Source organism: Podarcis muralis, chromosome 9, assembly GCF_964188315.1.
Source record: "Podarcis muralis chromosome 9, rPodMur119.hap1.1, whole genome shotgun sequence".
Taxonomy (NCBI): Eukaryota; Metazoa; Chordata; class Lepidosauria; order Squamata; family Lacertidae; genus Podarcis; species Podarcis muralis.
The window spans coordinates 62,388,403-62,413,098 of NC_135663.1; the positions used below are offsets into that span (position 1 = coordinate 62,388,403).

The following is a 24,696-nucleotide window of genomic DNA, read 5'->3' on the forward strand; positions in this document are numbered from 1 at the left end:
TTACTATCAGCAGAATCCTAACGTCTACTCAGAAGCAAAACCCTATTAAATTCAATGGAGCTTACTCCTAGGTTTGTAAAGTGACAACCACAGCCTAAACTGAGCATGATTTAGGATTGCTGTTTTAATCAGCGGCTTCTGGCACACCAAAATCCAAGAAGTAAAGGAGGGTATTCACAGAACTGTAGGGTTGAAAGGGACCCTGAGGGGGTCATAACCAGTGCTTTTTTTCTTTAAAAAAAATGTTTAGGGGAACTCTTATTTTCCTAGGTAAAGGTACCCCTGCCCGTACGGGCCAGTCTTGCCAGACTCTAGGGTTGTGCGCTCATCTCACTCTATAGGCCGGGAGCCAGCGCTGTCCGCAGACACTTCCGGGTCACGTGGCCAGCGTGACAAGCTGCATCTGGCGAGCCAGCGCAGCACACAGAAACGCCGTTTACCTTCCCACTATAAAGCGGTACCTATTTTTCTACTTGCACCTGGGGGTGCTTTCAAACTGCTAGGTTGGCAGGTGCTGGGACCGAGCGACGGGAGCGCACCCTGCCGCGGGGATTCGAACCACCGACCTGACAATCGGCAAGTCCTAGGCGCTGAGGCTTTAACCCACAGCGCCACCCGCGTCCCTCTTATTTTCCTACTCATATTGAAATAGTGCCCCCCAATGAGGCCAAACTTAGATTCACAAAATATTTAGGGGTACGCGTCCCCCTGCGTCCCTCCCAGAAAAAAAGTTCCTATATCTAAAAGAACATTGTCCCCACGTCAAATCTTTAATATGCTTTGATTACCTCTTGTAATAACTCAAGTTAAAAAGAATATAAACAACATGCAATATTGGTTAAGTTTATTGAAAAACAGATGCAGTTAACAAGGAAATAAAGGACCCAGGCAGAGGAGGTCGGAAGTCATCAGGCAGAGAAGAAACTAACTTTATTGTTTCCTTTTCGAGATACATTGTCCTTTTTGCTATTGGTGGTGGTCTGCTTGTACAGTAATGCTTTGGTATTTTGGTGTTGCAAGTGGTTTGGATGTATTGTTTATAAACCAATAAAGATTAAATTGAAAATAATAATAATTTAGTCAAGTTCACCTACGCGTTAGAAAGTTTCTCCCTTCACCTTAAAGGAGGGGGAAAAACTTCACCTGTTGAATTTCCGCCTGGTATTCTAGGCAGAAATTCTGCTGGAACAACAGAAGCAGGGCCAGCAAGAAAGCGGCAGGACAAGCACACTTTCTGCGGCTTGCAAAACCTCCGCTTCCCCCTGCTTCCTCCCTCCGAGACCGCCCCACGGAGGAGCCGCCGCCTCTCCGGGCCCTGCGCGCAGGAGAGCGCCCGGGCGACGCTTGCAGCCTTTGCGCTTCCAGTCCGGCTGCTCCAGGTGCTTCTTCCGCCTTCACCTGCCTGCCTACCTGCGTGCCTGGCCAGCTAGCCCTTTGCAGGAGCGCCTCTCCAAGCCCAGCTAGCAAATCAGAAGGAAGGAGTGGCGGAGAGAAGGAAAAGAAAAGAGAAAGCGAGCGTAAAGTTCAGCTCCTCGTTTCCTGCCGGATCCGAATTCTTGGGGTAAGTTTGCAAGAAAGGGGGCGGGTGGACTTGGGTTAAAAAGAAAGAAAAAAGGGGAAATGAAAAACAAAAAACCACCGCCAGGTTGTTCTGGCAGCGAGTCGTCCGTCCCCGTCCCCCCCAATGTTTGGGGAGTTTTCTTGGAATCCGACCTACTTCCTTAACCTCTGTCCCGGGAAACGCTGACTTGCGTTTAACCCGTGGGATTGCCGCAGAGGGAAACATACACTTAATCCCTCCGTTTCGCGTTTACATTCTTACGTTTCCATTGGAGGGTCTGAAAAGTCGCTCACTTTAACGAGACGAATGCCACAATTAATGAGAAGCGGCAGCTTGTTTACAGTGATGTTGCAGATGGTCTCATTTAGGGCACGGCTGAGGGATTCAGTCAACTTTGCGGTGCGGAATTGCAAAACTATTAGTGTTAAATGAGCCATAGATTAGCAGCCATTGGGCAATATAGGAAATTTAGATTTCTACATAAAAATCTGGATTTCCCCCTCAAAATTTGCACGCACTAATGAGTCCTCTGTTTACTTTTATTAACTGTGCTTGGAGTATAGCTGCTTGATTTAGAGCGTTCAAGCTCTTTGCATACCTAATATCAGTACCTTTTACAACAAGCCTGTGAGGTAGGAAAGATGCTGTGATTATCCCTAAACTGTAGGGAAAAGCTGAAGGTTAAGAAAGCAGCCTGAGAGTTCATGGCTTAGTTTAAAGGCACTCTAAAGCAAGATTTTACAATGATTTCTAGAGCTGCTACCTTTTTGAAATATACTTTTATTGAGCCCCTTCATGTGTAGAATTTTCCACCCTACTTTTGGAAATCTAACAGATGAAGCTTTTCCTTATGTGAAGGGAAAGATAGAGGAACGGGGCAATTAAAATAAGTTGGCGGCTCCTGCTTCTGGTATTTGCACGTTGGGCAGTGAGGTAACAACAAATAGGATTTGCAAGTCGCAGCATGTCTCTCCAACCATCTTGGAGACTTGTTGCAATTGGTGTATCTGAAAACTGAACACAGTTCTGCTCTGACGGGCTGATGGCGGCCTGGGCTTAATTTATTTTGTGGTTCTCCAGGGCTCATCCATGGCATCTGCTTATGGCACTGCCATCATCATCATCATCATCATCATCATCATCATCATCATAATAATAATAATAATAATAATAATTTTTATTTATATCCCACCCTCCCCAGCCGAAGCCGGGCTCAGGATGGCTAACAACAATAAAATAGTACAAAATTCTAAAATGATTCATTATAAAATTAATTCAAATCAAATTGATGGCAACCATTGGGCTAGAGATTCTGTGAAGATTGCCAGAGGAGGGAGTCAGGCTGTGCCCTGGCCAAAGGCTTGGCGGAACAGCTCTGTCTTGCAGGCTCTGCGGAAAGATGTCAAGTCCCTCAGGGCCCTGGTCTCTTGTGACAGAGCGTTCCACCAGATCAGAGCCACAGCCAAAAAAGCGCTGGCTCTAGTTGAGGCCAGCCTAACCTCTCTGTGGCCTGGGACCTTCAATATGTTTTTATTTGAAGACCGTAAGTTCCTCTGTGGGACATACCAGGAGAGGCAGTCCTGTAGGTACGAGAATACAGTATGGATATATGAAAGTGTTCTTGAGGATGTGCAGAGTGATATTTTTATTGAGTCTCCGCATTGCTGTTTCTACATACTATCTTTGGGGAGTGGAGGCTGTATTCTCAAAACGTTATTTATTTGTATGTGAACCTGTTGTACTGAGCAGTACCATTCATAAGAGATATAGGTACAGAGAGCTCAGCCTACAGTTTTGCTGCACACTGTGGCAGCACTTAAGCAATCTCTGCTCTTGAGATGAGTTGCTGCTTGTTCACAGGGTGCCGTCTCTTTAATTCTTGTTTGTTCCTCTTCAGGGATTAGTTTCCCTGGGATTTCTTTCAACATGTTGCCCTGCTCAGAGGCCACAAATATCAGCCCCCTCGACATGTTTTGAAAGTCAGAGGAAAGGCTTAACAGTGCAGTCGTACACATGGCAGGTCTACTCTGAATAAAGTCCTATTGAGCTGAATGAGGCTTATTCCCAGGTAAGTAGATAAAACTCCCATATCATTGTCGTAGGCACCCTGTTCATTGAGAAATACATCTCCGTATTTAGCTTGCATCAACATGTGGTTGTTGTAAGCTCTTTCTCATGGGACAGATAAGACCTTTATTAATAAACACCTTGAATCAGGATGTGGGTGGTATATTTTGGGTTGCTGACAGGCCTGAGACAATAGAGCAATCCCTTTGCAGATGTTCCTCTAGGGTTAAGTCCAGTCAAAGGTGACTATGGGGTTGTGATGCTCATCTTGCTTCAGGCTGAGGGAACCGGCATTTGTCCACAGACAGCTTTCTGGGTCATGTGGCCAGCATATAAAGTTTTGCTGCCCATGTTTTAAGGCATTAAGCGGAGGTAACCCGTAAGTTTGTGTCTCTTTTCCTGGCTGCATCATTCCATGCTATAGATGTCTCAGTGGTGTTTGAACCAAGAATTCAGCCATTTTCTTCTCCTCGCTATTGGGGCCACACATGTGAAATGGGAACTCCTCATCCAGAGTATAATCATAATTTATTATTTGTACCCCCACCCATCTGACTGGGTTGCTCCAACCACTCTGGGCAGCTTCTAACACATATAAAAAACATAATAAAACACTACACGTTAAAAGGCTTCCCTATACAGAGCTGCCTTCAGATGTCTTCTAAAAGTTATATAGTTACTCATCTCTGTTGGCATCTGATGGGAGGACATTCCACAGGGTGGGTGCCACCACTGAGAAGGCCCTCTGCCTGGTTCCCTGTAACTTCACTTCTCGCAGTGAAGGAACTGCCAGGAGACCCTCAGTGCTGGATCACGGTGTCTGGGTTGAATGACAGGGTGGAGATGCTCCTTCAGGTATAGAGGATGCGGGTCCTACTGTGGTCTAAACCACTGAGCCTCTTGGGCTTGACGATTGGAAGGTTGGTGGTTCGAATCCCCATGATGGAGTGAGCTCCCGTTGCTCTGTCCCAGCTCCTGCCAACCTAGCAGTTCAAAAGCACACCAGTGCAAGTAGATAAATAGGTATTGCTGTGGTGGGAAGGTAAATGGCATTTCCGTGTGCTCTGGTTTCTGTCACGGTGTTCCGTTGCACCAGAAGCGGTTTAGTCATGCTGGCCACATGACCGGGAAAGCTGTCTGTGGATGAACGCTGGCTCCCTTGGCCTGAAAACAAGATGAGCACCGCAACCCCATAGTCCCCTTTGACTGGACTTAGCTATCCAGGGGTCCTTTACTGTTTTTACTTACCTGCTCCTTCAGGTATACTTGGCCAAGGCCATTTAGAGCTTTAAAGTTCAGCACCAACACATTGAATTGTGCTCGGAAACGTACTGGGAGCGAATGTAAGACTTTCAGGACCAGTGTTACATGGTCCTGGTGGCTGTATGTTTTACTGAGCAGTCCTAATTTTGAACACCTGTACATAGGATAGTGCTAACCGGGTGATTTTGGAGAGCTGATTGCAATGGCATGGTATGCAACTCTAAAATCTACTAGACTCCTCAGTCAACACATCTGCTTGGGTCACTCTCTCGACTGATTGCCTAACTCCTTTTCTACTTCATGTACTTGTCACATGGACATGGGAGTTAGTCATTGCCAGCATTTGAATGTCACCTGCATGACTAACACGTTCCCAGATAGTTGCCAACACTGTGACCAAGCGAGGACTGATAGAAGCCCAAGTGTTGCTTCACTCACTGATAACTGTTGGCCCAAGGACTTGCGATGGGTGGTGGAGGGTGTTTTGTTGGGTGGTCTAAGGGCAGTGGAGCAGCTCTGTTAGGCTAAAGCAGGGTTTCCCAAACTTGGCTCTCCAGCTGTTTTTGAACTACAGATCCCACCATCCCTGACCACTGGCCCTGCTAGATAGGGATGTTAGGCATTGTAGTCCAAAAAGAGAGCTGGGGACCCAAGTTTGGGAAACCGTGGAAGCAAGGGCCTTTCTCTGAGAGTTAAGCAAAGCAATATAAAGCTGCCTCATCCATAATAGTAATAATAATAATTAATTTATTATTTGTACCCAACCCATCTGGCTAGGTTTCCCCAGCCACTCTGGGTGGCTCCCAACAAAATATTAAAAACACAATAAAACATCAAACATTATAAACCTCCCTAAACGAGGGCTGCCTTCAGATGTCATCTGCACATTGCAGATGATCATAGAGACATCTACCTTACTTTAATATAACATGGAAAGAATGGTGGAGTCTTAAGTCATTGCCCTTGTGTGGCTGACAGAAGTTTAATAATAATAATAATAATAATAATAATAATAATAATAATAATAATAATATTTTTTATTCTTTGTACCCTGCCCATCTGATTGGGTTGCCCCAGCCACTCTGGGCCGCTTCCAGCATATACAAAAACATAATACTGTATGTACTTGCTCTGCTCCAGGGAATGGGCTGAAATGGAAGACCTTCCTATCCTTTCCCTCTTGCTTTTATTTTACGAAAATGGTGGTGGTCGGAGATAATGTGTGGTGGTGCTGCTGGCATAGAGAGCACTGTGTTCCTCTTGTTTTTCTCAACATGAGAACTAGATAATGCACAATCACCAAGGAATCAGACTCGCAGGGGTATAGCAGGAGTTTCTACCTGACGTCATCTGGGAGCATCTTCTGCATTCAAATGTGCTTGCCAATGGACCACACATTCCAAAGCATAACTGACGCTGTTTCTTTTCTTTTTTAAAAAAAGTTTTTGATTGCTAACTTCACCTAATTGGCAGTCACCTTTCGACAGGCAGGTTTTAGCACCTCTTGGAAGCAGGCCCCAACCTGTTCATGTGAATAGGTGCAGGAACATAAATTGCAGCTTTGAAAGCTCCAAAACTGTATTGTTGTGTTTGAGGGCCCCTGAGCGCATTTAAATGAAATCTAGCTTTCATCTGTGTTGAAAGACGTCTTTACTTTACAGTGGTACCTTGGGTTAAGTACTTAATTCTTTCCAGAGGTCCGTTCTTAACCTGAAACTGTTCTTAACCTGAAGCACCACTTTAGCTAATGGGACCTCCTGCTGCTGCCGCGCCGCCAGAGCACGATTTCTGTTCTCATCCTGAAGTAAAGTTCTTAACCTGAGGTACTATTTCTGGGTTAGCAGAGTCTGTAACCTGAAGCGTATGTAACCTGAAGCATATGTAATCCGAGGTACCACTGTATAAGACTTTACATTTCCCTTTTTCTTCTTCTCATGACTGTTGGATTTCCTTATCTCATGCTGCATCGCCTGTCACTGATAAACATTATATTACTAGTTAAAGGTAAAGGTAAAGGGACCCCTGACCATTAGGTCCAGTCGTGGCCGACTCTGGGGTTGCGGCGCTCATCTCGCTTTATTGGCCGAGGGAGCCTGCGTACAGCTTCTGAGTCATGTGGCCCGCATGACTAAGCCGCTTCTGGAAAACCAGCAGCGCATGGAGCGCCGTTTACCTTCCCGCCGGAGCGGTACCTATTTATCTACTTGCACTTTGTTTGCCTGCCTGTGTATAATGGGAGTTCCTAAATATTGTGGGAACCCCACAACTGGAGAAGCACATTTCCCTGTGTTTTCAAGGACCATTGAACTTTTCTTCGAAGCCTAAGACGAGACGGCGCCATTAGAAACTCTGCAAGCCGTGCCGAGAGCTGTGTAGCTGGGTTAATTTCAATCAGCAGCCTTCTTTCCACGACTTTCTAAAATCTATTATAAAAAGTAATGAGTAAGATGCCGGTTTGCTGAGCTTGAAAACGTGGGAAGGAGAATTAGTGCAGGCTGAATACTTGCTTTCTTCTTAGGGAGGGGCTGAGATGAAAAGAAGGCGGGTGTCATGGTTACCAATCAAATGACTCCGATTATCAGAGCTGGCAAATACGTTCTGCAAGCAATGTCCTAAATGTTGTCAGGGGAATAAAAGGCTCTTCAGTTACATGGGTGGGATGGTGTGAAATTGAGTTTGCCAGTAGGGCTGATAAAGTCATTCCTTTCCTGCACTAGTGCCAGAAACTCTAAACGCCTCTGTGTGTGTGTGTGTTAGAGGGGTGGAGCAGCAATCTTGCTGAGTAATATTTTTAATGTTTCTTAGGTGGGTGTATGGCAGTCTCTGGCACCTATGCCTCATCCTCAGTGGAGACGCAGAGCTGGTTCACACATGCACGTACAATATTTGGTGACTCAGAGCTGCTCCCTCCTTACGGGGCATTGTGTGGAAGGTGAATTCAGAGCATGTTCTGCCTGGTGTGTTAGATTCATGATAGCTCATTTGCACATACATGTCGGTCCTTGATAGCATGTGTATGTGCTGCCTAAGTTGCTTCACATGACTGTCATCAGAGGCCAGCATGTTAGACTAGGACTATGTATATATGCCCAGCTTCACATGCTCACTCTGCAGTGAAGCTCACTGGCTATTCTTGAGCCTCTGTCTGCCTAATCTACCCCTCCCAGGGTTGCTGTGAGGATAAAATAGCAGACCTTCCAAATGTCCCTATTTTCCAGGAAAAGTCCCGGATTTATAGAAGCCATCCCGGTTTCTGATTTGATCCTGGAATGTCCTGCTTTTCCTTATGACATTCCTATTTTCAGCAGAGAAATGCTGGAGGGTATAGAGTTATAATGAAACATTAAACATAAAACCCCCCTTTGCTATACAGTGGTACCTCGCAAGACGAATGCCTCGCAAGACAAAAAACTCGCTAGACGAAAGGGTTTTTTGTTTTTTGAGCTGCTTCGCAAGACGATTTTCCCTATGGGCTTGCTTCGCAAGACGGAAATGTCTTGCAAGTTTGTTTCCTTTTTCTTAACACCGTCAATACAGTTGCGACTTGACTTCGAGGAGCAACTCATAGAACGCGGTGTGGTAGCCTTTTTTGAGGTTTTTAAAGACTTTGGTGATTTTTGAAGCTTTTCCAAAACTTTCCCGACACCGTGCTTCGCAAGACGAAAAAAATCGCAAGACGGCAAAACTCGCGGAACGAATTAATTTCGTCTTGCGAGGCACCACTGTACAAGGCTGCCTTCAGATTTCTTCTAAACGAGATAAATAACTATGCAACCTTTAGAAGACATCTGAAGGCAGCCTTATATACTAGGGAAGGGTTTTTTACATAAAATGTTTAATGTTTTATTATGTTTTTATATCTGTTGGAAGCCTCCCAGAGTGGCTGGGGCAACCCAGTCAGATGGGCGGGGTATAAATAATAAAATTCTTCTTGTTGTTGAATAGGACATTCCTATTTTCAGTGCTTTTTTGTGGGGGTGTGTGTGCCAGGGTATGCATACCCCTAAACATTTTGTGAATTTTTGTACTTTTGTCCATTTATTGTTTTTATTTTCCCCAATTTGAACTATAAAATGGTGATTTTCTTGAGTCAAAAAGAGAGTACCCCTAAACATTTTTGTTTTTTAAATAGAAAAAAGATACTGCTTCTTTTCATTGGAGAAATGTTGGAGGGTATGAAATAGGAGAATAAAATAACACCACCTTGAATTCCTTAGCGGAAAGCCAAGATATAAACATAATAAATAGCTTTGGTTTTTATTATATACATCTCATATTAAACTAGTGATGCCATTTCAGTCTTGGGATAAGATTCCTTGCAAAGTTCAGAAGCATACTCTTGGATATATTAAAGCTATGTTTCAAGGAAACAGTGTTTTATATTTTGCTTGCTTTTTCTGTATCCTAATAACCGGATATATAGATGCTGTTGAGGAATGCAATGAAAATGCAGTAAACCATTAAAAATAACTTGAACAATCAGAGCTCTATGCAAACACGACTGGTAGAGAAGCACTGTTGCACAACCTAGTGATGATAAACTAGGATGCTTTGATGTTGTTAGCTACCCATCATCAGCTGATAATTTCAAACCAGTTGATAAACTTTCCTAGGCTACATAAACTCTTCACCCTGGCAGTGTGCAACTTCATCAGACACATATGATAATGTCTTGTGCAAGGCCTCTTTGCGCGATTCCTAGTTTTTAAAAAAAAAAATTGAGGAAGAAGAGCTGTGCAGGTACAGTTGGGTTCATATAAAACATATACAACCTTCTATGTGCAGCCATGCCTTCAGGATCTATCTATCATCTATCATCTATCTATCTATCTATCTATCTATCTATCTATCTATCTATCTATCATCTATCTATCTATCTATCATCTATCTATCTATCTATCTTCCTATCATCTATCTATCTATTATCTATCTATATCTATCTATCTATATCTATCTATCTATCTATCTATCTATCATCTATCTATCATCTATCTATCTATATCATCTATCTATCTATCTATCTATCTATCTATCTATCCATCTATCTATCTATCTATCATCTATCTATCTTTCATCTTTCATCTTTCATCTATCATCATCATCATCATCATCATCTATCTGTCTATTTAATTTAATTTAAAGTTCCCGCCGGGCTCCCTAGGCTTGTGGATAGCAGCCTGTTCTGGCCCCACACCTGGGAAAAAATAATAATCCCCCCCTTTATTCCCCCCCAAAAAAGTAGGTGCGCCCTATGGGCTGATGCGCCCTATGGGGCTAAAAATACGGTAACAACAAACAAAATAATATCCCCACCTGTAGTTTAAAAGCCCATAGATTGTTTAATCAGCCAAAGGTCTGGGGAGAAGAGGAATGTTTTCACCTGGTACCTAAAGATGTGTAATTAAGGTGCCAGGTAAGCCTCTCTGGGGAGTTAGAGATGTCAGAGAATTCTAGTGGAAAATGGTCAATGTTCACTTATTCGTTTAATGTCCAGAGCATAAATTAATTCGTATATATATGTGTGTGTGTGTGTGTGTGTGTGTGTGTGTGTTTAACATATCATTTTCAACAGTAATTAAACATACTTTTACATCTTATTCAAATTTTTGACTTCCATCAATCCTGTCTGAAAATTTTCCAATCTAATCTCTCAGTATGCATTTCTTATCTTCCCTATTGCATTTCAAACTCATAACCAATATTTCTATCTTTTTCTCTTTGTAGCACTTCATATATTTCTCCTTACAAAACGTCTTGTAGTCCTGCTAGCATAATTTGTTGATTGCATTTGCTCTTCAAATAATTCACATACTTCTTCCAATCTTCTGTAAATCTCTGGTCCCGCAGGTTTCGAATCCTTCCTGTCATTTTGTCCAATTCTGCATAGTCCATTAATTTCGTCTGCCATTCTTCTTTCATTGGAATTTCTTCTTGTTTCCATTTCTGGGCTAACAATACTCTTGCCACAGTTGTTGCATATAAAAACAATTTAGCATCTTGCCTATTAATGTCCTGACCTATAATACCAAGTAAAAATGCTTCTGGAGAAATTAATTCAATGATTTCAATCGGTATTCGCTTTTGTTGTTTTCAGTTCTTCAAATTATTTGAAATTGATTATGGTTCCCCACACCCACCCCATGAATTCCATTTCCGTTACACTGGGAAATGAATGGTGTGGAATAACATGTTCATAATGCAATCATCTATGTAAAACTCTGCCACAAATAATGTAGGTTATGCCCGAAGGTGCACTGTAGTGGAATACAAACAGCACTGTGTGCAATGAACACAGGGCAAAATGGAAACCTTTGCCTTCTTGCATCCTTATCAGGAGCCTACAAATATGGCTGCCAACATTGCCAAGGCAATGAAGAATATAATTCTAGCCATTGGGAGCTGAGATGCAGCAAGTGGAAGCCATAGAATCTCCCCCTTTGAGCAGCACTTTCTCTCTTAGGCAGCTAAACTAGATAGCTAGGCTGGTCTCTGTGACTGTGATCTTCGGAAGCAGTGCTGTGTGACTGCTGTTTGAACCCTCAATCAAGAGCTTGAAATTCAGGGGTCAGCAAACTTTTTCAGCAGAGGGCCGGTCCACTGTCCCTCAGACCTTGTGGGGGGCCGGACTATATTTTGAAAAATAATAATAAATGAACAAATTCCTGTGCCCCACAAATAACCCAGAGATGCATTTTAAATAAAAGCACACATTCTACTCATGTAAAAGCATGCTGATTCCTGGACTGTTTGCAGTCTGGATTTGGAAGGCGATTGGGCTGGATCCGGCCCCCGGGCCTTAGTTTGCCTACCCATGGTTTAAATAATATATATGGGGGGGGCAGAGGCGAGTATTTCAGGTACTTCCTAAAGACTTATGATTATATTGCTTCAATTACTACCTACCCTTCTGCAAACTGCTACAGGTTAGGACCTGCCTCTTTTCCATAAAAGAGGGAAGCGATGCACAATAGGGCATTAAAGAAGTTGGTCATTACTGGGGAAGCTGTACTGAGTTAGCAAGAAACTTAGTGTATTGTTTTTGCAGTCCACATTGTACCTGTAATCAAAACATGTGCTTGCACCCATGATTCCCAAGACTAAGATCGTAACTGGATCTTTCCCATGAAATAAATTTTTCTGATGATCAGGGACCTGCAAATGTTGGATTGGCTGTGATTGCTGCAAACGATCCTTTTTTCAAAGAATCACAGAACCATTCCTGCATTGCAGGGGGTTGGACTAGATGATCCTCACGGTCCCTTCCAACTCTACAATTCTGCGATTCTATGAGTCTGTGGCTGGTTGCAGACATAATAGTTAAAGACCAAAAATGCCCCATAGACTGAGGTCACTCACATTCTTTCCCCATCCTCTCTCCCTTGTGCATTTTCTTCCATTCTTGGTGGTAGCCACGGTGCAGTGTTATGACTTCACCAAGGTTTGCGTAGCCTCCAATATTTCTCTGATGAAAATAGGGATGCCCTAAGGAAAAGCAGGTGGCGCTGTGGGTTAAACCACAGAGCCTAGGACTTGCCGATCAGAAGGTCGGCGGTTCAAATCCCCGCGACGGGGTGAGCACCCGTTGCTTGGTCCCTGCTCCTGCCAACCTAGCAGTTCGAAAGCACGTCCAAGTGCAAGTAGATAAATAGGTACCACTCCGGTGGGAAGGTAAACGGCGTTTCCGTGCGCTGCTCTGGTTCGCCAGAAGCGGCTTAGTCATGCTGGCCACATGACCCAGAAGCTGTACGCCAGCTCCCTTGGCCAATAAAGCGAGATGAGCGCCGCAACCTCAGAGTCGGTAACGCCTGGACCTAATGATCAGGGGTCCCCTTTATCCTTTAAGGAAAAGCAGGACATTGCAGGATCAAACAGAAACTGGGAGGGCTTCTGTAAATTGGCAACTGTCCCCAGAAAATAGGGACACTTGAGCAGGGCCGTTTTTAGCAGATGCAACGTCGGGGTGCAAATATCTGCTCAGCTCCCCCAAATTACCATGGATAGTGGGGGGGGGGGGGAGCGAAGCTGCGCACTGCCAGCCATGTGGGTGTGGCGAAGAGGCAGGCAGGCAGGAGCAGCAGCACCTTCTATGTATCAGTGTCTCTACCACTTGCCAGGATTGGGACGTGTTGGATGAAGTGGTAGAGAGTTTGGAGGAGGCCTGGGGTGATCAATGTGGGACACGGATATCACCAACCTAGTCTTTCTCTGACCTTGGCTTCCAACAAAATATTAAAAATACAATAAAACACCAAACATTGAAAACTTCCCTAAACAGGGCTTCCTTCTGATGTCTTCTAAAAGTCAGATAGTTGCTTATTTCCTTGACATCTGATGGGAGGGCGTTCCACAGGGTGGGCACCACTACCAAGAAGGCCCTCTGCCTGGTTCCCTGTAACCTCACTTCTCACAGTGAGGGAACCGCCAGAAGGCCCTCAGAGCTGGACCTCAGTGTCTGGGATGAACGATGGGGGTGGAGACTCTCCTTCAGGTATACTGGGCCGAGGCTGTTTAGGGCTTTAAAGGTCAGCACCAACACTTTGAATTGTGCTTGGAAACATACTGGGAGCCAATGTAGGTCTTTCAAGACCAGTGTTATGTGGTCTCGGCAGCCACTCTCAGTCAGCAGTCTAGCTGCCACAGTCTAGCTGTTTTCTTTCTAACTAACTGAGAGCTGGAAGAGGTCCCTCACCCATTTACCACCTGGCACAGAGCCCCTTTTTCTCTGTTCTCTTAATGGCCCATCACTCCAGCTGGCCTGGCTATTACAGCAATGGAATCTGTGAACATACAGCTTACTTCCTCCCCCCACAACCCACAAACTGGCCTGGCACCCATAAATTCATAATAATGTTAAGAGGAAGTGGAGTCAAGGGGAACAGGACAGCCATATACAGCTCTTTTGGTTTCGTGAGCTTTTCCTTAGTTGAAACCTTCTATGAAATCTCCGAAAGACTCCCTCCCCACATCCCTAAGCATCTTGCCCTCCCTCCTTAATATATATTTGTTTAAGACTCGGCCTGTCGGAAGAAAAAGAGAACTCAGTTTCTTCCAATTCAGAAATCCTTGGAGAGGCTGCCTCCTCACCCCAGGCAACCAGGCGAATGGTTAATTGCAAGCTTGTGTTCAGTCCATTCTTGTTGTTTTCTATAATTGTGCAAGCTTTAGGGAGCCAACGTTAAGAGGAAAAGTAGCACATATCCGATATCTGTTTGTAAAATCTTCTGGCACAAAATAAAAGCCCAGATGCTTATTTGCTCTGTGATGATACGTACTCCACAACCAAAGCATTCAAAGGGCTTCAAGTTCTTTATTTATAGCAATAAAAAAGTGCTGAACTTGGACTATGAAGTACCTTTCTAATACATATATTCTTTTCCTCCCCACGCACTGTAGGATTTGAAGGTGTGTGCTGAATTTATATATGCTGTTCCTGCTCGTGGAAGACATTTCGTTCTGTCCAGGGGGCTTAAAGAAGCATTTTGTCTCACTTCTGAATATGTGTGGATAGCCCTGTATGCTGTTTTGGAGCTCTGAAAGTGAGGAATGAAGTTGCCAGTATGTCATTCAGAGACACTGATGTGGATATAAAAGAATTCCTGGTGAGCATCAACCTGGGGCAATACTTTCAGAACTTCCAAGACTTCGGCTATAATGCTTTGCGAGACTGCGTGGGGATAAACAACAGTGTGCTTCAACAAATTGGAATAACTCCTACTGGGCACCGCAGAAGGGTTCTCAAGCAGTTGGAGGTCATGTTTGCAAAATTGCTCGAAAAATCTGTGCCTGTTGAAAGCCAGAAAACTGATGATGCCGAAGAGTTGGGAAATAGCTGTTCGCAGCCATTTTGCTGCAGTTCCAGCACACACATCCTAAATCCAAACGGCGGTGAAACAAGCTGGATACCCAGTGAATGGGCAGATAAAGCTTGTGGCAGTAATTACACGTATGAAGATAATAGCAAACTTTCAGACCATGAGTCATTAGAAGTCAAAGACAACGTGTCTTCAGGTTTGGATTCTCCTAGCTCATCATGTCAGGACTTGAAATGCTCAACAGATGTTGCCTCTGTTCCGAGGAATGCAGTGAAAAATGTGATGTCCAAAAAGATACCCCTTTCACTCAGCGAAAAAGTGCACTCAGAAGCCATCGATTTTCAGCCAGGTAACACACCGGAAGAAACATCATTTCTGTCCTCTGGTTTTTCTTCATCTGAAATGAAGTCTGGCAGAGATGAGCGCTTGAAGTCTTCGGAGCCGGAAAGCTTGTCCGATACTCCACCAGACTCCCCGCTCTTCGAGTTTAAAGGTGAAATGGTAGAGAACGATTTGTACCGCACTTGTACTCAGAGTACAAAGGGAACTCCTAGGCCGACGCGCTCCTTCATGCTCAGGCACCGTCCTGTTCCCAAAATACCTGGCTCTTCCTCAGCGGTGAAGGCTTTGATGAGGTAAACTTTAATAAATTTCTATGTTTTGTGGTGCTTTTGGAGTGCTCAATGTGCTTTGTGTATACTATTTCAATAATCCTTACAATTCTTAAAGGTTAGTCAGTTTTATTCCCCAGAGTGGGTGGGGAAATCTAGCCAGATGGGCGGGGTATTATTATTATTATTATTATTATTATTATTATTATTTATTAATCTGTGTATTTCCAGACAGGGAGGCTGAGGCCTAGGGTCATCCAGTGAGTCCATGGCTGATTCAATATTTGAACCAGGAATTTCTTGCTTTGCAACTCAGTCTCTTGACTGAGCTCTTGAGTTGAAGAACAGGGATGGTGATGGGGCCAGTGTGGCTTATTGCACAAATGTGGATAAACTTGTGAGAACATAAGTAGGGTTGCCATATTTCTGACACCTGCAAAGTTGTTGACCTTTTTTCAGGAAGACCCCAAAACTATTGAGCTTCACCCTAAATAGTTTTAAGCTTGTGGAGCTATTTCCGCTGCTGACGCCATTCTTTCGTCCGAAGACCAGGACATGTCAGGAGTTTTCCTGACGTATGGCAAGCCTAGGTATAAGGGAAGGGAGGCTTCTGTAACTATTAATATGTGCGGTTAGAGAACCTGGAGTGTTAGCAGGGGTAGCCTTTCTCATTCCATTGCGCTTTCAGGCTCGAAGGTGCCCTCCAAACTGGGTTGCCTCCTGCATCAGTGACTGCCAGCCTCTGTGTCTTTTCTGAGCTACATTTCCCAGAACCAATTCCTCTTCCCAGGGAATGCTGGGCATAGTGGTTCTATGAGGGGAATAGGTGTCTGCTAACAACTACAGTTTTCAGGATTCTCTGGAGGAAACCATGACTGTTTAAATGGCACGGTACTGCTTTAAGTGTACAGTCAAACCTTGGCCCCTGAACAGCTTTGTTTTTGAACGTTTTGGCTCCAAAACTCCAAAAAACTTGAAGTAAATGATCCGGTTTTTGAACGTTTTTCAGAAGCCGAACATCTGACGTGGCTTCCGCTTGAGTGAAGGAATCTCTTGCAACCAATCGGAAGCCGCACCTCAGATGTCGGACATTGTTGTTGTTGTTTATCCCAAGGAAACACAAGCCCTGGTTAAGTGCCCCAAACCCTGGAATATCTTGCTACCGTTCCGCAGAGATTGGGGTAACAGTATAGTGTAACTCGACCAGTAACAGTATAGTGTCTCCTCTGTGACCACTTATGATCACTCTTCTGATGTAACATCCAAGTTTGCCTCCTTACAATGAAGCATGTGATGTCCAAAGTCAATCTCGGAAGGAGTGGCAGGTGTTCTGCAGAGAGTCATCACATAATTTAAAAATGACCGGCTTCCTTTAAAAAACAAAAAACAAAAAACTATCACAAAGTAGTACACTTCAACACATAACTCCATGTTACGAGACATGTGGGCTTGGTATTGAAAACTGTAGACATGTCCTGAGTCCTGTTCACTGTAACTTCTAGTATAATAATAATAATAATAATAATAATAATAATAATAATAATAGATTACCCATCTGGCTGGGTTTCCCCAGACACTCTGGGCGGCTCCCAAGAGAATATTAAAAACACAACAAAACATCAAACATTAAAAACTTCCCTAAACAGGACTGCCTTCAGATGTCTTCTAAAAGTCAGGTAGTTGATTATTTCCTTGACATCAGAGGTTGTCAGGGAACTGCCATCAGGTCAGAGGCGAGAGGGGGGGAAGGGCAGTTGTGTTATAGGGAACCTCCGAAGATCTTGTGAAGCAGCTCCTCCTCTGGCAAGGAGGAAAGCCCCACCTCCAGTGGGGAGGAGGTGGTGGGACCAGGGGATGCAAGGGAGAGCTTCATCGCAGAGACTGAGCAGGCTGGAAAGGAGGGAAGTACCCCTTTGCCAGCGCCCAGTCTGCGCAGTAGGTTTCGGCGCAAGGAAAGGAGGAGAAGGCTGGGGGCCACGCAGCTGTTATGCTGGCGAGTGAGTCAGACATGAACTTGTGACACTCTTCACTGTAAATAGTTTGCACTAATAATAAAGCCTGGAAAAGACAGGTCGGAGTCTTGCCTGTTTGCTCTCGAGCAACCACACCACCACCTGACATAGGTTGTTCCACAGGGTGGGTGCCACTACCAAGAAGGCCCTCTGTATCCTCACTTTTTACAGGTAGGGAACCGACAGAAGGCCCTCAGAGCTGGACCTCAGTGTCTTTGCTGAATGATGGGGGTGGAGACGCTCCTTTAAGTATACTGAGCCGAGGCTGTTTAGGGCTTTAAAGGTCAGCACACACACTTTGAATTGTGCTCGGAAACGTACTGGGATCCAATGTAGGTCTTTCAGGACAGGTGTTATATGCTCTCGGCAGCCACTCCCAGTCAGCAGTCTAGCTGCCGCATTTTGGATTAGTTGTAGTTTCTGGGTCACCTTCAAAGAGATGATGTGCTCTGACATCATCTCAGATATGTTTCCATGCCCATTCAGCAGCTGCCAGGGGCATGAAGTGGGGGAATGGGCAATGCTCATTGCAATAACTTCAGGATATGGGAGATGTTGAACTTGACATTTCAGAGGGGAAAACCAGAACTGCATTCAAACCATTTTTGTCAGCCGCTCTATTCACCTCTGCCCTGTAATAGGCAGCCCTCAATTTTGTGGTCATGATGCACAAGCCACAGAACTGTGGTCACCCTTTCTTTTTCAATTAATTGCATTAAATGCCATGCACAGACACTGAGATCTGTTAAGTGATGCAGACTGCTGAATTTGAAGCTAAGGTCTTTATAGTTAACGCTGCTGCTTGTCTGTTAGTGCTTAGATTCCTCCCCAAGCTCTGAAAAAGTTTAGTGTCCTTGTGTAGTGCACTTATCTAGTGTTCTTTCATGCCTCGATTTTTAAAAGAAAATTTTTATATTATTATTCTCCTTACATATGGCTAAGGGACAGATTCTCTCCCCACTTCCCTGAGACCTTTACCTGTCTTTGAAAATTGCCTCCAGCTTGTTAAGCACAGATTATAGAAGTCTCTGTGTCCTTAGAAATGTAAAGGAACTTTGGGGGATATGGAACAGCGCAGCGGTGCTAGCAGCATGGCTGTGAATTCTACAGAGAGCTCATGTTTTGTCCCCTCTTATTTAAAGTGTGCTGCAGAGATTTTGTTTAAAAAAATAAAAATAAATGCCCTCATTGAAATTTCAATACCAAATCTGTCACGCAGAGTAGCCGAACTGAGCAAATAACTCTGTGTTCCCCACTCCCACTTCTATTCTAGGTCCGGGATTGCATTGTTTAATTGGTGTCTTATTACTTAACAAAATATGTTACTTGCAATGCTGCATTCCAGCTGACTGTTACTTTGTAGCTTGGATGCCTTGGGAAGGTTACAGCATTTGGGGATTTTTAGGTTAGAGAAAAGGCGAAATGAAACAGGTGTATAAAAATATTTATGGAGAAAGTGGATCAAGAGAGATAAAAAAGTATTTCTTCTTGTCTCTTAATACTAGAATTTGAGGGACATCCTGGATGTTGAAAGACAGACAAAACAAAGTACTTCTTCACAGCAACTCACACCAGAGTTGCTGTGGTGCTCAGTTTTTGCTTCCCATAGGCCTCTGTGAAAACAGGATGCTGGACTGGATAGTCTAGCACAGGCATAGGCAAACTTGGCCCTCCAGATGTTTTGGGACTACAACTCCCATCATCCCTGACCACTGATCCTGTTAGCTAGGGATGATGGTGGCCTCCCCCCCCTTCCCCCTTCCTTACAGTGGCTCGGGGGAGGCTTGGAAGATGTGGTCAGGAGGGGCGCCATTGTCCTCCACCCCCAATGGCCCTTGTGGGCAGCTGTTTCAGCAGCGATAACGTAAGGTTGCTAATATGAGCCACACTTTAACTTTTCACAATAGGAATTTGGGGGGGGGGGAAAGTGCTGCTTGTATTTGGATCAATACGGTGCTTCAGTTCATGTGCTCCCCACCCCCTTTTGCAGAAGGAACCTTAAGACCTGAGAATGTGATGAATTTGTATTTGTTGCTCTCAGACAGTTTCCTTGTCTGAGAAACCTAATTGAGATAATATCAAAGTGACATGCTGCCTACATGATGACACTTATTTTGCAATTTTTGAAGACTTTTAAAAAAGCCTTTTAGTTTATGGGAACAGAGAAGGCCCACAGTTGATTCACTTGCACAACAGCTGTGAATATGGCCAAATTTATACTTGCAGAAGGAACCTTAAGACCTGTGAATGTGATGAATGTGTATTTGTTGCACACCAGTTTAGCTGTCCCAGACGTGGCTTGCCTTGCCTCCTCGCGACTCTGGCCTTGATGAGGAAGCCTGTCATACTGGCGCTTGGTTGCACCCCATTGCACCCTTCAAAAATCTGCACCCGGGGCCAGGATCCCCATGCTATGCCACTGGGTGGATTACAGGAACTTGAGACCGGAAACATTGCCCAATGCTAGACAACCTTCCATTGGTGCTTTTGTAAAGAGATCCTCTCTCATTTCTGCATTACATCACTTCTTAATTTTAAATCTTTCAGAAACTCTAATGCGCTATTTTGAAAAGAGCAAATTAATAGCACTAGCTCTCAGAATTTCAAGAGTGTCATGTTGTATTCGGTTATGTTACAAGACATGAGTGGTTTGACATGATGTGAGTGTTGCCTTTGTTTCCTAACAAGATTCAGAGAGACTTTGTTTTGTAATTTTAATAAAAGTAATGAGTCACAGTTTCCTTGTCTGAGAAACCTAATTGAGATAATATCAAAGTGACATGCTGCCTACATGATGACACTTATTTTGCAATTTTTGAAGACTTTTTAAAAAGCCTTTCAGTTTATGGGAACAGAGAAGGCCCACAGTTGATTCACTTGCACAACAGCTGTGAATATGGCCAAATTTATACTCTAAACTCCATAGTTAGCCTTCCCCAACATCCACATGTTTGGGACAGCAATTGCCATCCACTCCAGTCAGCCTGATGAGGCTGATGGGAATTATAGTTTGAAACTAGGGATACACATATTTTTGAGTCCATTAAGTCTCCCCTTTCCACAAGGGGATAAGTTAAGATACCTTGGCACCTTTTGGAAGAAAGGGCAAGCTAAAAGTGAATTAATTACAGTGGTGGCTCACAAGACGAAAATAATCTGTTCCGCGAGTCTCTTCGTCTAGCGGTTTTTTCGTCTTGCGAAGCAACCCTATTAGCGGATTAGCGGATTAGCGCTATTAGCGGCTTAGTGGCTATTAAAGGCTTAGCGGCTTAGCGGCTAAAAGGCTATTAGCGGCTTAGCGGCTTAGAAAAAGGGGGGGAAGCGAAAAAAATCACAAGACACACAAGACGTTTCTGTCTTGCGAAGCAAGCCCATAGGGAAAATCGTCTTGCGAAGCGCATCGAAAAACGGAAAACCCTTTCGTCTAGCGGGTTTTTCATCTTGCGAGGCATTCGTCTTGCAGGGCACCACTGCAATGCCCACTCTGTGTGGACTTTTATCAGTGTAATTCTGGAGAATCATACTATTTTGGGGGGATATAAACAAGTCCACAAGTTTTACGTGAAGACTTTTCTGGGAAACCAGCTTTTTTATTTTATCACAGATTTTATTCTGCCTTTTTGAGAAGATTTATCCTTGTCTATCTTTCTGTATTCTTGGCATGGATCTCTGTTTTCAATATGTATTGCTGAGGAATAATGCTGCTTCCATTATTCAGAATGTACTTCCACCTGAAAATTAACATAGCATGTTTGGGATATATATATGTGTGTGTGTGTGTGTGTGTGTGTGTGTGTGTGTGTGTGTGTGTGTAAAAAACCAGACGGATTTTCGAAATGCTTGGTTTGCAACTTTGCATAAATACATTGTTCTGCATCCGAAGTGCTGATCAGTTTGCCGTTGCATTTGATGTTGAGATGATGCTTATCATGCTTCCTGTCAAAGCGACTGGCTGATTTCTGTGCACAGTCATGAGCCGTTGAATAAGACTATTTTATTCTACATTGTTATTCATTCTCTGCCATAGACTTAACTATGTAGCAAAACATTTGCTTTTTAGTGGATGTGTGGCAAGTGTTTGGAGACCTTGGACTCAGAGACACTGGCAAAGAAAAAACGCTTTATGTGCGTTGTATGTGCATTATAACCCTTTGACACCAGATGGCGCTGTGGAGTCCTGTTTTTGCCAACCCGATTTCTCATACGAAGTTTACAACGCGTTTAACACGTCTTTGACATGTCTAGATGCAGCCCTTATCCCTTGTTCAGCACATGTATCAATAGCTGTTAATATTCTATTGTCACTTTGCATATCATGCTAAACCATAGCATGACATGCTGGAGGAATAAGGTACCATGAACACTCCTTCCCTCCTTCCTGTTTAGGGAAGTTTTTAATGTTTGATGTTTTATTGTGTTTTTAATATTCTGTTGGAAGCTGCCCAGAGTGGTAGGGGAAACCCACCCAGATGGGTGGGGTATAAATAATAAATTGTTGTTGTTGTTGTTGTTGTTGTTGTTGTTGTTGTTGTTGTTGTTGTTGCTGCTGTTGTTACTTCTGCCATATAGCCAGTAGGAGTTCAGAAGCTTTTTCTTTTGGCTAGCCATGGTTTGTCCTGTTGCCCCGAGTGACATATTTTAACCAGTACTAACAGTATGGTCAATTTCAAACAAACAAACTTCAAACAATGGGTTAGTAAGCGCTTTTTTTAAAAACCCAACTATAGTTGGTATTGACCACAGTTCTGGCTGGAGACAGTATGATAAGCTGTGCTTAATTAAATGCAGAAGTGCCAATAATAATAATAATAATAATCATCATCATCATCATCATCATCATTTATACCCCGCCCATCTGGCTGGGTCCCCCCAGCCACTCTGGGCGGCTTCCAACAAAACACTAAAATAAAATAACCTATTAAACATTAAAAGCTTCCCTAAGCAAGGCTGCCTTTAGATGTCTTCTAAAAGTCTGGTAGTTATTTTTCTCTTTGACATCTGGTGGGAGGGTGTTCCACAGGGAGGGTGCCACTACCGAGAAGGCCCTCTGCCTGGTTCCCTGTAACTTGGTTTCTCACAGCAAGAGAACCACCAGAAGGCCCTCGGAACTGGACCTCAGTGTCCGGGCAGAACGATGGAGGTGGAGACGCTCCTTCTGGTATACTGGACCAAGGCTGTTTAGGGCTTTAAAGGTCAGCACCAACACTTTGAATTGTGCTCGGAAACATATTTCTCTTCCCAGCTGTATGGGGGAAGGAGAGGAAATGGCAGCACACAAACCCAGCTTCCATTGAAGCTTGTGAACTTCCTATTAAACCTTGATTTAGTGTGAAGTGCAAACGTGTCCTTTTGAAACAAAAGTATCATGGATATTCATTGAATTCTAGTTATTTGCTTCAAAAGTTCAGAGCTGCCTTTAGATTAGGTGCTGCAATAGAAAAGTTGGGGGCACATCTACACTTCCACCTACTCTAACACTAGAAAAACCTGATATTTACTGCTAAATAGGAGAGAACTTCAGTTGGGTTTTCTCAGGATTTGCTCCAATTGAGCACTATCCGAAGAAGTGTGCATGCACACGAAAGCTTATACCCAGAACGAACTTCGTTGGTCTCTAAGGGAAAGGTAAAGGGACCTCTGACCATTAGGTCCAGTCGTGGACGACTCTGGGGCTGTGGAGCTCATCTTGCTCTATAGGCCGAGGAGACAGACAGCTGTCCGCAGACAGTTTCCCTGAGGCCAGCATGACTAAGCTGCTTCTGGTGAGCCAGAGCAGCGCACGGAAATGCTGCTTACTTTCCCACCGGAGCTGTACCTATTTATCTACTTGTACTGGTACGCTTTCGAACTGCTAGGTTGGCAGGAGCTGGGACTGAGCAACAGGAGCTCACCCTGTCGTGGGGATTCGAACCGCCAACCTTCTGATCGGCAAGTCCTAGGCTCTGTGGTTTAACCCACAGCGCCACCCGCGTCCTGTTCTCTAAGGTGCTACTGGACAATTTTAAAATCTAAAATTTTTTCCCGACTGTGTCAGACCAACACGGCTACCTACCTGAATCTAGCAAAAAGCAGTGGGACAAAGGCAAAACTGCTCAGACCTTTGCCTAGGGCAAGCAGAATAATAGAATCACAGAATTGTAGAGTTGGAAGGGATCACAAGGGTCATCTAGTCCAACCCCTGCAATGCAGGAATCTTTTGCCCAACATGGAGCTCAGACTCACAACCCTGAGATTAAGGGTATCATGCTCTACTGATGGACCTATGAAGTGTGGACAAGCCCTATGGCAAAATATTAACTGTGCTGAAAACTGAAAAGTGGCACATAACATTAGTGCTAGCATTTTGTGAATAAACATGACTGGTCTTTTTAATCTGGTGATTTAAAGTCTATATTTCCATCAGAGTAATTAGAAGCATGTTCTGCCTTATATTTACCTCTTCACGTTGGTGTTTTTTCCAGCTCCCTTCAGGAAAGAAGAAACGTGAATGGTTTAAGTATCCTTTGTTCCGAGATTCATATTTCACAAAGAAGTAAGTTGAACTTTGCAGCAAATTATTCTGAGTTATTGGAAAATGTAAGAAGAAAGAAAGGTGATGATTGGATTTCTTAATAAATTGGTTTTTGTTTGTTTGTTTGTCCCCCCATTATTGTAATTTTATTGGTGTTAGCCGCCCTGAGCCTGGTTCTGGCCGGGGAGGGCAGGGTTTAAATAAAAAATTATTATTATTTATTATTATTTGGGAAATATAGCATGATAACATTGAGAAGGCCATCTTAATAAATAAAATATATTTATAGATGATAATTTGGCACATTTTACATTTCTTGAATTACTTATTTCTTTCAAATAAAGAAAATATGCTAGCTTTACTTAATATCTGTTTTTTCCGGATAGCGTAGGTTTGCTTCGATTGCAATGAAGGAAAAGTGCTGGAGCATAGCTCAAATGTCTTGGTATCTCCCCCAGGGAGAAATGTGCTCACTGTTACTGTTCTTCTGTGGAGGACATGTGCAAGGTTTGTTTCAGGTGTGAAACCCAAGAAGCACAGAAACAGGATGTGTGAGTCACATGTGAATTCTTTGATGCTGCCTTCTCATTGCACTTCACAAAGCCACTTGCAATGTATTTTTCACCCTATGCACTTATCAGTAACCTTTGATCTCTTCCTTCTTTGATATATGCTAGGGGAGTGTATGTATAGTCTAAGTATGTGTGACGGTAGCAGAATCTGTTTTCAGAAAAATGTGTGCCACCAGACAGATATAGGCAGGTAAAGGTAAAGGTACCCCTGCCCGTACGGGCCAGTCTTGACAGACTCTAGGGTTGTGCGCCCATCTCACTCAAGAGGCCGAGGGCCAGCGCTGTCC

The 24,696-nt window shown here is 43.8% G+C and overlaps 1 protein-coding gene across 3 annotated transcripts in view; it reads left to right on the forward strand.

The window, feature by feature from the left end:
- Positions 1–1,282: 1,282 nt before the first annotated feature.
- The window catches only part of ARAP2 (ArfGAP with RhoGAP domain, ankyrin repeat and PH domain 2), a 133,271-nt gene continuing 109,857 nt past the window's right edge, over positions 1,283–24,696 (forward strand). Inside the window, exons 1-4 of one of the 3 annotated variants that reach the window (XM_077934400.1) lie at positions 1,283–1,561; positions 3,459–3,629; positions 14,285–15,338; positions 23,788–23,858. In XM_077934400.1, coding sequence (XP_077790526.1) covers positions 14,449–15,338; positions 23,788–23,858 — 961 coding nt within the window. In that variant the 5' untranslated portion in view covers positions 1,283–1,561; positions 3,459–3,629; positions 14,285–14,448. The remainder of the gene's footprint in view (positions 1,562–3,458; positions 3,630–14,284; positions 15,339–23,787; positions 23,859–24,696) is intronic. The other 2 variants (XM_077934397.1, XM_028743802.2) reach the window with 2 other exon arrangements.